This window comes from Anolis sagrei, chromosome 4 (assembly GCF_037176765.1).
Source record: "Anolis sagrei isolate rAnoSag1 chromosome 4, rAnoSag1.mat, whole genome shotgun sequence".
Taxonomy (NCBI): Eukaryota; Metazoa; Chordata; class Lepidosauria; order Squamata; family Dactyloidae; genus Anolis; species Anolis sagrei.
In genome coordinates this window covers 150,302,329-150,316,362 of record NC_090024.1, presented here as the reverse complement: position 1 = coordinate 150,316,362, position 14,034 = coordinate 150,302,329, and the positions used below count along the sequence as shown (strand labels likewise).

Below are 14,034 nucleotides of genomic sequence, written 5' to 3'. Positions count from 1 at the left end.
AATGGTATCAAGGTGCTATAACTCTATAATATAAATGCAATCAGAGACTTCTAAAAAACTTTATATCCACTTCACCACTTGGTTTTGTTCACCCAGGAAACAGCCCCTAGCTGCTTGCACACAAACGCACAGTCTTTGAGTGATATGTCGCAATTCCCAGGGGCTTTTCTCTAATGTGGGTTTCGTGAGATTCCACAACAGTCCACACAGCCAAGCCAAGACAGGTGCTTGAAGAATGGGCCATAAACTTAATATGAATATGTTATCACTTGAGGCATTCAAAGATCGGAAAGACCTTGGACAGAAAAGTCCTAAAAGAGCAACAAGGAATAAAAAGAAATACTGTGTGCTATACAGAGTGAGAATTATAACACCACCTTGAATGCCATGTTATTAATATATGGATTTCTCTACCTTTTCACAGAAACATGTTTAAACCAAAATGGAAATGGGAAAAGAGGTCTGTTTTGCAGAGAACAACTTAAGGTACATTTCTCTCATTTTCTGCTATATAAAATGCTTAGAGCTTTCACTGTTACTTTCCACTTAGTCCTCCATGTTTCTTCAATATGCTGGTATCTGTATACATGTAAATGACATAGCAGTACCTCAAGATGCATTGGTTTGCTCCTTTATTATATTGTATTATTTTGGGCTTGGCCTCATGTTAGCCACACCGAGTCCCCTTTGGGGAGATGGTAGCGGGTTATAAATAAAGATTATTATTATTATTATTATTATTATTGATATATCTGTTCTTTCCTAAAGCTTTCCTTCTTCTACAGAGAATGATTATTCTCTTTCTCTCCATTCTGTAGATGCCTGACTTTCAAGGAGAAAGTAAGGGTTTGATTTTAATGATGCGAGGGGGGGGGGGGTGTCTGGAAACTTTTTGGAATAGATGGCTTAAAGGAATAAGGACTATCCTTGTTGAATTCTTCCCATCAGCTGCCACTGCTCCATTCAAGGACCTCCAGCAATATTGTTTCCCAAGTTCAAAGTGTTTCATATACTAGCAAACAGTCTCCAAGACCAACAGGAGCAAGATTCCACCAGCAGATATTGCAGCACTCCCAGATGCTGCAGCGTAGCCCTCTAAAACTTCGAGAGCAACACACCCTTTCACCCGCAGGTAAATCTTCCACAGAAAACTGATTCAGTAGGATGTTTTCAAGTGGAGCAGTCATTACTGTTTTTAGAAATGCTGCCATGTTGACATGTATGGAACAAACACAGCTTGAACCTGGGCTTGCTACTATTATTATTAAATGTTAAATATTAATGTTATCAAGAATAAACTGTTAAACTTTGTTTATGTTTATTATGTTTATTTACTGTATATCCCACTTTCCCTCTACAAGACTCAAATTTTGGTTATTTATTTATTTATTTATTTATTTACAGTATTTCTATCCTGCCTTTCTCAGCACAAAAGCAACTCAATGGCGGCTTACAATTTGGCAGCAATTTGATGCCACAACAGTCAAAAATATCATTAGAACATTTAACATGACATAATAAAATATCCATATAAAAACCATTAAAAGCATATAATCAATGTGGAATTCTATGGAGGCACACTGGATTTAGTTTACTTTTGGACTGGGGGTTCTGGAAACTTCTGGCACATTTTCATTATTTCTTCAAATCTACAAACTTCCATATTTCAATATTTTCATATTTCTAAAATCTAATTATCAAGAACAAAGTGGCAGGTCTTGAAAACTTAACAGAGATATCCACTTTGAAAGTAAATGTGTTTGTGAATATTCTAATTGAAATAAAAGCAAGCAAAATGATACAAGAAATAAAAGCAAGCAAAATGGCTTGCTACTGCATATCACATTTGCACAGAGGAAAGGTCTTGCTTCATATTTATCTAGCTGAGTTATGCATGTGTATTTTCAAATTCCAAGTTATCTTTTCTTATTTGCAGTCAATTAAACATCTTAGACCTTATTTGACAGATGAACTGTCCCCATTCAGAAAAATCTACAGCTGTAGAGGAATGTTTTTGAAAGGATGTGTGGGCATGTCCGACTCCTGACTTCTGTCTGGTCACTTTTAATCAAAGCCATAGTGACAGACCTGCTCACAATAATCAGAGAGCAAATATAGAGCAGCACAATAGTGTTGCCAATAGGTCAATATGTTTCAGGTAAAAGATAGAGCACTTGCAGAATCCAGTATTATGTCCTATGCTCAGACATACAGAACACGACATCTCATTTGTTTAACCGCAGACAGACATAGCACTGCATTAAAACTATAAAGTTTCAATACAGGCTATATACATTGAATCAGGATTCTAACTGAGCATTTATATAGTTTCACATGATGAACAAGAAAGCCGGAGTGATGTACTGGTTTCTTCACTGGACTATGATTCTGGATACCTGGGTTCAGATCTTCGCTTGGCCACAGAAACTCACTGAGGAAGATAATGGCAAATCTCCTCTAAATCAAATCCCATTATATGTTTGCTATAAGTAAAAAATGACTTGAAGGCACACAACAAAAACAAATGTAATAAAAACCAGATGTTTAGTTCAGGGTGATGCGAAGCAATGATGCAGATGCCACTAGCAATAAATGTTTATGAAAATTGCACAGTGGACCATGTAGATAAACCTACAATGTGCATGTTTAAAGTAGGATGCTATCTCAAAGGAGATTTCTGCTGAAATTATTTCAAGGGATGTATACCTCTACTTCTTCCTACTGACTGAACCCTTCCATATCACCAGTTCATATTGTTTGTGTGTTAGGCCACATTGTGTACAACCAAATTCGTTGGATGTTTTATGCAGAGCCTGTGGCATTCTTCTTTTTTGTCCTACCTCCTAACAGGTATAGTGGCTGTTGTGTCTCCTCTGCCCTGCACTCCTGTTCAAGAAGCATCTCCAAATGACTTACTGGACACTCATCAACCTATTATCTCGCCTGGTCACTTACTTCCACAGGTGAACATTATTGACAAAATTTAGAAACAGTGTGACTAAATGAAAAAAAAATCAGTTTTCATTTTAAAACTCAAAGCTTCTACTGGCTTGCAGTCATGGGAGACCAGTGGAGAACACACATGTTCTTCTCTTTATATGACTGGTACTGGATCCAAAGCTTGCAACATAATGGACTTCTGATTTTTTTAAAAAGATTGGATTCGTCCTGATAGATCTCTTCTTTTTCTGCCATTAACTTTTACAATTAAGTTAGGCATTAATTTTTTAAGACATTGACTTTTTTACTTGGTTTATTTTCTTGATCAAATAATGTCTCTTGCCAGACAATTTTTGAGAATTATACAGAAGCCTCATAACATGTGGGCTCGGGATCATCTTGGCTTTAACATTTTTCCTTAAGAAAAGTGATAGAAACATTTATTGTCGAAGGTTTTCATGGCTGGAATCACTGGGTTGTTGTAGGTTTTTCGGGCTATATGGCCATGTTCTAGAGGCATTCTCTCCTGACGTTTTGCCTGCATCTATGGCAAGCATCCTCAGAGGTTCTGAGGATGCTTGCCATAGATGCAGGCAAAACGTCAGGAGAGAATGCCTCTAGAACATGGCCATATAGCCCAAAAAACCTACAACAACTCAGTGATAGAAACATATCTGATGGAAAGCACAGACGAATAGAAAAAAATAGTAATTAGTGCTCTCTCTTTTTAAAGCAGCCAAAATTACCATGAGATTGTGAAGTTTGACAGCGGTGATAAATCTTGGATTAATTGTTCTATAATTTTCCTGTAGGTTTCTTGTTCTTCCTCTCCAAAGATCCCACTGGGTGATACCAAAGAAATTGGGAAAAAGTCATTTCATCAAACACAACCATCTCCTGCCTGCACTACCGCCTCCATAGCATCTACTGACTCATATCCTATTAATCAACAGAAAAGTAGGTATTCTGGTAATACAAATACTAACATAACTGAGGTACATGCTACAATTTATGACTATTCAGGTCTAAATGAAGGGATACAAACGTATGCTGGTTTGGCTGGTTTATTGAAAGGCTGGTCCACGTAGTCTGTAGTAGAGTGAGAACATTTTATGGAACATTTTGCCTTATTTGATGAAAATACTGTTTAAATATATATGTGATGTTTAAATATATATGTGAGAACCTTTTGGCTCTCGCCTTAAAAACATTCAGACCCCCTTTCCCATTTGCATCTCAAATAGTTCAATTACTACCCTTAGAAATCTCCAAGGAGTGACTACTCAGTCCAATAATTCGCTTGCCACTCCTAGAAGCTTCAAGGAGTGGTTGATTGTTATTATCTTCAGACAAGGCAAGATAATTACGATCAGAAATGACTTTCAATTGAAATTGGCAGCTAATGGTGAGCTGAATATGAAGGGATGTGGCTGGATGATCAGGACAAAATTCATCCCACACTCTCAGAACATAGGTCCACCCTGATTTAATAGATGAAATGAACTTTTTCCAGACCTGCCTTAAATGAATGGAAATTTTATGTCAATTTTGTTAAAGGTGGATTATGCAAAGAAACCAAGTATGTAGAAATATACCATAAGAGCAAGTACAAAGTGGGTATGACTGTTAACTTTGTCCTAAGAGTTCAGTTTTCAAAGGAATATGATTTTTTGTTCTGACAAATTGTACCTGTCTTTGAAGGTGCCGCACTGCAGTGCCGTTTCTCGATTGCTTTCCATAAAAGCATAGAATTCGTCCTTCATCTAGCTAACTTTTCTTGATGGGGACTTAATTTTTTTTTCTATTTGATTCACTGCATAGCTTAGGTTTCAATAAAATATATTATTTAAAATTTGCCTTCATATTTAACTTTTTAGAATATTGGCATATATCTACTTTATCTAATCACTCAAAAATTCATTGAAAGATTATGATTGGTAACTCAGTTTTGATATCTAACGTGACAACCCTGTTCAGGCTTTTGCGTAAATATTTAGCTTCTGAGACCCCCATTGGCAAGATTTTCAAAGAGTAGTAATGATCAGAAGAGGGTTTCATAATGGTGCATTTCCTGTGTTGTAGGAACTCTGCAAACTGATAAACTAGTTTAATTATCAAAACAAATTGCTGAAAACCTGTCTGTTCAGGAATTGATATAGTAGTCTTAGAATAACAGGGCCACACATTATGTTTTTGAGGATTTTCTCTCAGCAGTTCAGAAAGATTTTGAATTGAGCCATGAGTTGTGACCAGGCCCGTAGCCAGGATTTCGTTTCGGAGGGGGGGGGGGCTAAAAAATTTCAGGGGGGGTTCGGGGGGGGCTGAGTTTTGGGGGGGCTGAGTCTGAGTGAAAGAGGGTCTAGCCTAGCAAACCTTTTGTATCATTACCCCAATACCCCCATGCATATGGGATATATTGAGTATGATGATCAGATCATGATATGAATAAACATAACAGTTTAAATAATGCACCAGTAAGGCCTTTTCGTGAACCACCATGAGAATTTGGGGGGGGGGCTGAAGCCCCTCAAGCCCCCCACCCCACCCCACCCGGCTACATGCCTGGTTGTGACTTATAACATTAGCCTAAACTTATTTTGTCAGAATAACAATTTTAAATTTCATATTGTTACTTTCAGTGTATAATTTCTAACTGTGGTGTATGTGCGACTCAGTGGAAATGAACTGGAAGTCTATACTATAAGTTTGGGGGTTGAAGATAGAAGTAGGCAGCATGGAGAACTGTACCCTAAATACAAGGTTACCTAGTAACAGCTCTTCTTCCCTGGGGAGCCTGGGAAAGAGCATCACAGGAGACAAAATGGTCCCTGTTCAGGTGGGGGAAGGGAGCAGGAAATGAGTAACAGAAATGTGTATCTCCTATACTCAAACAAGCTTCTCAAAATAGAATACTGTAGGCACACGGGGAGTTCTTGCCCTGCTGCTTCCTTGGAAATTGTGCCAAGTAAATAAAGGACAAATACAACATCCATAAGAGTGGAAAGAGTGGAAACATTATCTGTAATTTAGGACTGATAAAAGGTGCCTAAACTGGGAAGGTTTTGGTGCAGAAATCTGATAAGAGATCTTACAGAGATGTTCAATGCCCCCACCTTTGAAAAATCCCTGCCTTGTTTACATTCCAGAACCAAAGAATAGTTTTCCAGATGGTCTGTGTGGGCAACGTATGACTGATTCTACACATGCCACTGTTTCAGCGAGCTGCTCTGATAAATGTGAGGGAGAGAAAAAAAGAGATGCTAAACCTCAAATTCCTATAGCAAAGGTAATAAGGCACTGCCTTCTAGGATGGTCTTTTCTAAAACACTGATATCTAAAAGCTAAGGGTGTTTCGTGAGCTAATTTACTTGCAAGTGTGGGAGTTTTTAAAACAGTCTTAATTATTATGTTTCAAACTAAGGCTACATATCTAGAGACAGATAATTGTCTTGATCAACATGATTTGAACTGGTAAAGAGTGACTAACAATGCGGTGAATGCGTGCTTTTAATACACAACAGCAGTGCAAAAGTGACAATGTTGGGGCATATGCTTAATTAAGCCAGTCATAAAATCAACAATCATACTCTCAAAACAGAATTGCATGTTCTATGCTTGAGTTATGGCTTATGTGGGGTTTTTTCACACAACTAGGATTCTTGTAAATGAAGTAATATCTTCATATTATTATGGAAAATAAGACAAAGGTACTCATTCATAAAAGGTAAAGGTTTCCCCTGACATGAAGTCTAATCCTGTCCAAATCTGGGTGTTGGTGTTCATCTCCATTTCTAAGTCAAAGAGCTGGCATTATCCATAGACATCTCCAGGTTTATGTGGCCAGCATGACTGCATGGAGCTCTGTTACCTTTCCACCAAGGTGGTACCTATTGATCTACTCACATTTGCATGTTTTCGAACTGCTAGGTTGGCAGAAGTTGGGCCTAACAGCAGGAGCTCACCCTGCTCCCTGGATTCGAACTGCCAACCTTTCAGTCAGCAAGTTCAGCAGCTCAGCAGTTCAACCCTTTGTGCCACCAGGGTGCCCTTAGTACTCATTGGTACTTGCTTTGAAGTCTAAAAATCGAAACAAGATCTGAAGCAAGATGGAAAGTTGATTGGCTTTCTAACTGCCCAACATGAAATTGAAGTTATATACAGATGATGCTGTTTTTTAATATTCCAAAATCCATTAGGAGCACATCTTAATTTTTTTAATGTATGGGAAAATCTTACTAGATATGAAGATATATGTGAAAATTGAAAAAAATAACCACAAATGTTACTGGGAAGAAAAGGAACCAGATTCTTACTACATTTAAATGTAGAACTAAATAATCATAGAATATTTCCTTCTGACATTGTTTGCATATTGGTTCACTTGAACAAAACTGTATTGGACTGCCCTAGGTTAGCTATTTTATGGCTGGGAAAGAATTAAAATATGTGTATTCAAGTCTCCCATACCATGATCAAAATGGAAATATTATTTCTCAGTTCCCATGCTACCGAACTTTTTTTTACCAAATATCGGTCAAACAGAAATTCTTAGAAAACCCCCTTGTTTTGAAAAGATTATACTGTCAAGTAGATAGAGAAGACTGTTGTTCGGGTTGTATAAAATAAACAGTTGAATAGTTGCAGAAAAAATGAATAAAACCAAAAAAAGAATAGGCAAAAACAGAAATGAAAGCAGGAATATAGTGTAAACATATCAGATGAATAGTGAGTATATGCATATGCCTGGCGCCATGCTGGGAAATACCTAGTGAAAAATTAAGGGAAAATGTGTATAAATTTCTACATAAATTAATTGAGATATTACATAACATTACATCACATTCGTTCCTGCATCCTGGGTATTGGAGATGCAGGAACCAGGATTGAACCTTTCCTTATTTATGATGGGTTTATCCTTTTGTTAGAAATTATTGGGAGAATTAGATCAGAAAAACTGAAATTTTCAGAGATCGTAATCTGCAGTCTAACTCGATAGTTATACTGCTGAAGTATACTGAAAATCAGTCTTCAAGAATCGTGAAAGAACCAGTATTTTATTTGTGAAATGTTGTGAAACTTCACAGATAGGATCAATATAGCAGTGAAAAAAGATGTTATTCAATAACCTCATGCATATAATATCCAGCTATAAGGCAGGGTGGGATGGTTATTGAGATTCTTTGCAGATATTTGGGAGGAGGGCCTTGTCTTTGTATTAATACAATACCAACTACATGAAGTTGTGGATATTTTATCTTTGAAATAATTTTAAAATAATTTCATTGTAGAATGGGAGTATGAATGAAGTTTTTTAAGTAGCTTAACTGTTGGGCATGTAGGCAACCTGGTCCTGATTAATCCAGTCATATGGCCTACTTTTACATTCTCAAAATCACAAAAGCAATTAACTTGATTTTTATTAATGTCCAAAGGGAATCCAATACATATCTCTTAGGATAAACAAAATCCCCCTCCATCACAAAAACACTGACTGGATATTCGCTGTGATACGCAAATATCAAAGAATCTTATGAGTGACAGATTTCACGACAACCACTGAAATTGGAAAACTATAAAAACTTATTTTCTTATTATTTATTTCTTTATTTATTTCTCGCATTTCTATCCTGTCCTTCTCAACCCCTGAAGGGGGACTCACGACAGCTTACAATGGGCCCCATTCCAAAGCCATTACATAACAAATTACAAAATTAAAACCACAATTAGACATAAAAGCATAATTAACAATACATAAGCCATAGTTAAAACAGTAAATCAGTCTTATCATGTTATAGTGGTCCTACAAAATTTTCACGTTTCTTTTCCCAATCAGGGTCTATATGAGACTAGCTAATTTTATACTTGGGTCTCTGGGCTTCCTGAAACAACTTACGATTGCCAAAGTGAAAACTGGAGAGATCCTTTCTACTTTTCATGGTTGTCTAGAAAAAGGCGTTTCAAAAATGTTGCTTGTTTACCAGTTGCATAACAAACAACAGCTGCTGAAATTCTCTCTTCCACACAACCAAAGTATCGGACCATTATCCAATTTTCATCCTGGTAACACTGCTAGCTATTGCCTTATCACAGTTAGCAGGCAATGGAAACAAAATATTGGCTCCAAATGGTACTTAATGCTGTGCATATACTATTTAGCAGAGTCAAGATCCCTCTCTCTAATATTTCCTCAGAAGTGTTTCCCATTTGGCGTTAATTAGAAGCCCCTTTCCAGCAGGTGGGGATTAGAAGGAGGAGAGAGAAAATGGAACATTTTAAACACGGCATAAAAAGATGGGTTGAATGAGAATAAATTGGCACTAACCCTGTCCAATTGGTACTACTAGAGAGTGTGCAAGTAGGCCTGTCTTTAAACGCTCCTATACATGTATCTAGGATTCCCAACTGGCGTAACGGTTTGTTTAGAAATATTTTAAAGATATGCCCATGGCCCATTCTTATGTGTTTTATGCTTGTTTTAGACAAGGTTGTGAAGAGGGGGCAGTGGGAACTTCCCTAGTAAAAAAAAATCATTCCCTGATTTTTTTTTAAAAAAATGGCCCTCAAATGAAGGAGTGAGACAGCCACACACATATGTTTTCTGACACTGTGTAGCCTTCAGTTCAAATTTTCTTCCAGTCAAAGCATGGGAATGAGATCACATTATATCTGTGTGCATACACACATGAGAGATACATTATTAGGTCTGATTCTACCCTTACCTAGCTGTATATCTTTTTAATGATAAAAACACTGGTGGGGAGATTATCAAATTATGAAAGTAGAAGTCACAATGAGTACAAGCCATCACAACCTCAGTGCACATAACAGATGACCTTCAGATACCTGAGGTTGCCTCAAATTACTCTCTAGAGTTATTTGCATTTTCTCTAGAAATTAAACCATGCCTACCCAATTTGTTTCATCTAGATCAACTAGAATTTTTTTGTCACACCAGTGTGCATGTAATGTAGCTCACTCCTAAACCAAACGCTGATGAGTCCATATAGATACCATAATTAATATATTTTAAATAAATAATAATTTCACTTTTGCATTGCTGTTGGAGGTAGAAAGTTGCATTACTGCTTGTGATTACAGATGATAAATGCTCCTATTTTAAAATTTCAGGACATAAAAGTCAAGCATGCGGAGTCTTGGACAAATTTAGGTAAAATAATACCTGCTCCAGCCCCAATCAAATCCTCCAGCGAAAGTTTCAGGCAGTTCCAAAAAGCAGCACGAGAAAAAGAAGAAAGTGAGTGGGCAAAGGAGGGAAGAAGACAATTGGAGCAAGCTGAGAGGAAACCGAAAAATCTCCCACAGGAAAAAGAGAGGTTTGTAATTTCATATAATTAAATTGAGACGTGTATACCACATGTCCTTTTAACTACCTGCATATTGAAAGATTTCCAACGGAGTTGTTTTGTGGCTGATTCCTACTTCAGGGGAAATGATGCCAACAGCAATTTAGCATGCTGCTAAAATATCAACTGGATGGTTTGTACATATTTGGTATATGCTCATGTTTGTTTTAGAGCAATGTAACACTTACATAGCAGTCACTTCAGATTTGGGGTAACAATGTTGCTACCGCTTTGCTAATATAATAAAATGTAAAGGAAATAATAATGGTATGTTTTCCAACTGCCCACATGCATAACTACGTAAAATCACTAAGAGAAAACAATTGGACTTGTATTTTCCATAGGTTGGGTAAGGAAGCACAATCACAGGGCCTGAAACTTAACATTCAAGACATGATTTGTTCGTTATTTACAGATACATGTATGATTCAAACATAGAAGCCTTTCAAAATTAATACATGGTCAAAGATATCATGCAAGGGCTCTAATGGTATCCTGGAACTACTTTTTAGTTGTAGCATTGTGTTTTCGCTTTCAGAATTGTATTCTAGGATTGTTTTGCAACTCCTTTTATTATTTTTTTAAAGTATTGTAATTGTTTAAAATGTTCTAGCTTTAGATTATTTAAATTGTCCATTGTGTCAGAAACCCTTGTGGTGATATATAGATGCTGCTTAAAAATATATTGGATGTATGATGCTTGTGAGCATTTGGGGCCAGGGGAAATTTAGATCCGAACAACTGTTACTGTATTTGTTTCTCAAATACAGTAACAGTATCTTTGCACCTTTAAGTGAGCTTCAGTTAGTAGGTCCCCTAGCCTTGGGTATTCCTAGCAAGATTTGTTCAGAACAGGTTTACTGTTGCCTTCCTAAAGCTGAGAAAGTACGATTTGCCTAATAAGTTCTAAGTTGGATCTCCCAGACTCCTAACTCCATATTCAAACTGCGACACCGCATTGGTTCTGTGTTGCAATAACCACTATTTCTTTTTATTTTGAAGGAGCAATCATGTGGTTCTGACCCTGTGGCAACACCAAAGTTAGATCAAACCCCATGTTACTTCTCTTTTACCCAACTCCAGTATTCCTTAGCCAGTTCTCATATTGAGAATCTGGAAAAGACTATAGGAGTGTTCACAATGTATATGGTCAGGGAACATGTGTGTAAAGATTTTTCATTTCTATACAGTTTCTAACAGTAGCAATCATTAATTTCCCAGAGCAGAAGGCAGAGAATTATTTCATTTATATTAAATTGTTTATTCTTCATCTCCCCTAACCCACTGAGGCTGCCTTTATTAATTAATTAAAATATTTATACAGCATTCTACCCCAAAGACCTCAGCTAATGAGATCCCAGAGGCTATAATGAACAGAGACATTTTCACTGGGCACTGGGGTGAAGGCATTGTTGGTATCACTAGGGCCTTCAAAGTGAGGGCATCCCATAACTGGAGAATCAAAGCAGGAAGGGCTTTGTCCACCATTTCCCCACAGCACATTGCCCTGATGGGACACAAGAGGATCTATCCCAGTGGTTCTCAACCTGTGGATCCCCAGATGTTTTGGCCTACAAGTCCCAGAAATCCCAACCTGTTTACCAGCCAAAACAGCTTGAGAACCACTGATCTATCCAGAAAATCTCAGGTAGACATATATATGGGGAGGCACTGCTTCAAGTACTGAGTTCCCAAACTGTTTAGAACTTCAAATGTTACTACCAGCACCTTGAATTCAGACAAGAAGCAGATTGGTAGTGCATTGCTTCCCAATGTCCTGCTCTTAGAGCTTGGGGGAAATCGTAGTGGTAACAATACTGCAATTTCTGCATTTCTTTTGAATGTATCCTTTACTCCCTCCCTTGTGTTATTGCTGCCCATATCTTGAGAAGCAGAAAAATGGATGAGGAAATGAATGAGTCATGTTACCTTTGCTGCGCCATCAGGCATAGACTGGTGGATGTATTCCATATGGTATATTTTTTCAAGGCACACTCCATCTTTTACTATGACACATAGTTTGGGAGTCACTGTACTAAATCACTGCTAATTGTAAGTTACTGATTGGGGGTTTTTTTTATTTTACACTTATGTCTTCAAAAGCGATCTCTACTTATAGACATTTTTATATATATACATTTTAGAAGCAATGGACAGACAAACCCGAAACCCACTGCAGTAAAGGAACATTCTTCACCTGCAAAAGGAGAAACATCTATCAAAGAGAAACTGTGTTTACCACAGAGTTTTATTGTGGACCGTAACTTAGCAAGAAAAATGGAACAAGAACGCAGGAGGAGAGAAGCAGTAAGTAAATGGCAGATAAATCAGCTCAAACAATGTGGTATCCTAAATCAATGCAAAAGTCAGCATCTCCTCCAATAGATTTTTAATGAAGGAAATGGAACCTGATTGGCTCAGGTTATTTGAAGAGCCTATTTAGGAACAGAGGTCAGAAACTGGGGACTAAACATGGATGTGTTGTTTGTCTTGAGTACTTTTGAAATAATAAAATGGTATTGGCAGGGTTTCATCAAAACGAGACCATAATATGGATGGAGCATTGCTCTAAGAATGGTCCTACTTGAAACAGGTATTCCCCATGTCTGCTATTTGAGATAGAAGGAAAACTCCCATTAGTGTAATGGAGAGCTAAATCTTAAAACCCGTACTCCCAATCTGGCTCATGTACACACAAACCCCTCCATGCTAATTCTGTATGTATTAGTGAACACTCACAAATACATATAAAGAAAGCATAATACAGTTAACTAGATTATTTGGTTATGTAACATTGTATGAGAGTCTCACTTGTTACTATATGCTCAAAGTTTCAAAGCAAAATCTTGCATTAGTTTTAATGAGGAGGGGACTTCTGTCATGTAGGCAGAGATATTGCCCTCAATTGATAGCCAATATCAAGTTCCTCCTTTTCTTGCTCACTATCCCCATTTATGCATATTTCTGTTCCATTCAAAATCATTTATTGCCAGTTGTAGAAATAGAAAAATACACATTATGCTGCTGTCGTTGTCCATGTTAGTGGAATGGTGATTCTGTCCTGGTTTTTGTGTATGTGTGGTTAATTTGAACTTTAAAGGAGCTATTTAAAGTGCTTTCAATATGTTCACCAATTTGGTTAACTTCTATAATGTTTATACTATAAACAAGCATTCTCAAACTGCAGCCTGTCAGCTGTTTGGGCCTTCACCTCCCAGAAGACATAGCCAACTTGTTCAATGGTCAGGAATTCTGGGACTTGGCGTCCCAAACTACTGAAGGGCTGCAGTTTGAGGATGCCTGCTATAGAATTTATTTATCATTCCGCTGTCATTTAACCCATAAGCCGCCTCCTGATCACAGGGTTGATGACATCTGAAATTACTGACAGAGCTAAACATTTTGCAACTTACAGTTTCGCCTTTGGTTTTAGCTATTCTCTCTTGCATATGCAGTTGGAAAGTGAATGACTAGATCAGTGTTTCTCAACCTGGGAGTCATGCCCCCTGGGGGGGGGGGTTGTGCGGGGGTTTCAGAAGAATCACCAAACACCATCAGAAAACATAAATTTCTGGTGGTCTTAGGAACCCCTCTGGCAGTGAAGACCAAAGATCTCTCTGCCTGTCCTTCTCTTTTTGAGAAACAGATGGTAAATCCTCCCACCAAAAGCCCTCTTGCGCTGTGGTTGGCTGGCCTCTCAGCTAAGGGGAGGGCTGTTTCTGAAACTACA

General features: G+C 37.6%; 1 protein-coding gene across 1 annotated transcript in view; it reads left to right on the top strand.

Annotated features, from left to right (window-relative positions):
* Positions 1-14,034, top strand: part of BRDT (bromodomain testis associated) — a 37,123-nt gene that overhangs the window by 22,176 nt on the left and 913 nt on the right. Inside the window, 7 exon segments of the mRNA XM_060771586.2 lie at positions 425-486; positions 949-1,132; positions 2,851-2,963; positions 3,753-3,897; positions 6,087-6,226; positions 10,069-10,274; positions 12,449-12,611. Coding sequence (XP_060627569.2) covers positions 425-486; positions 949-1,132; positions 2,851-2,963; positions 3,753-3,897; positions 6,087-6,226; positions 10,069-10,274; positions 12,449-12,611 — 1,013 coding nt within the window.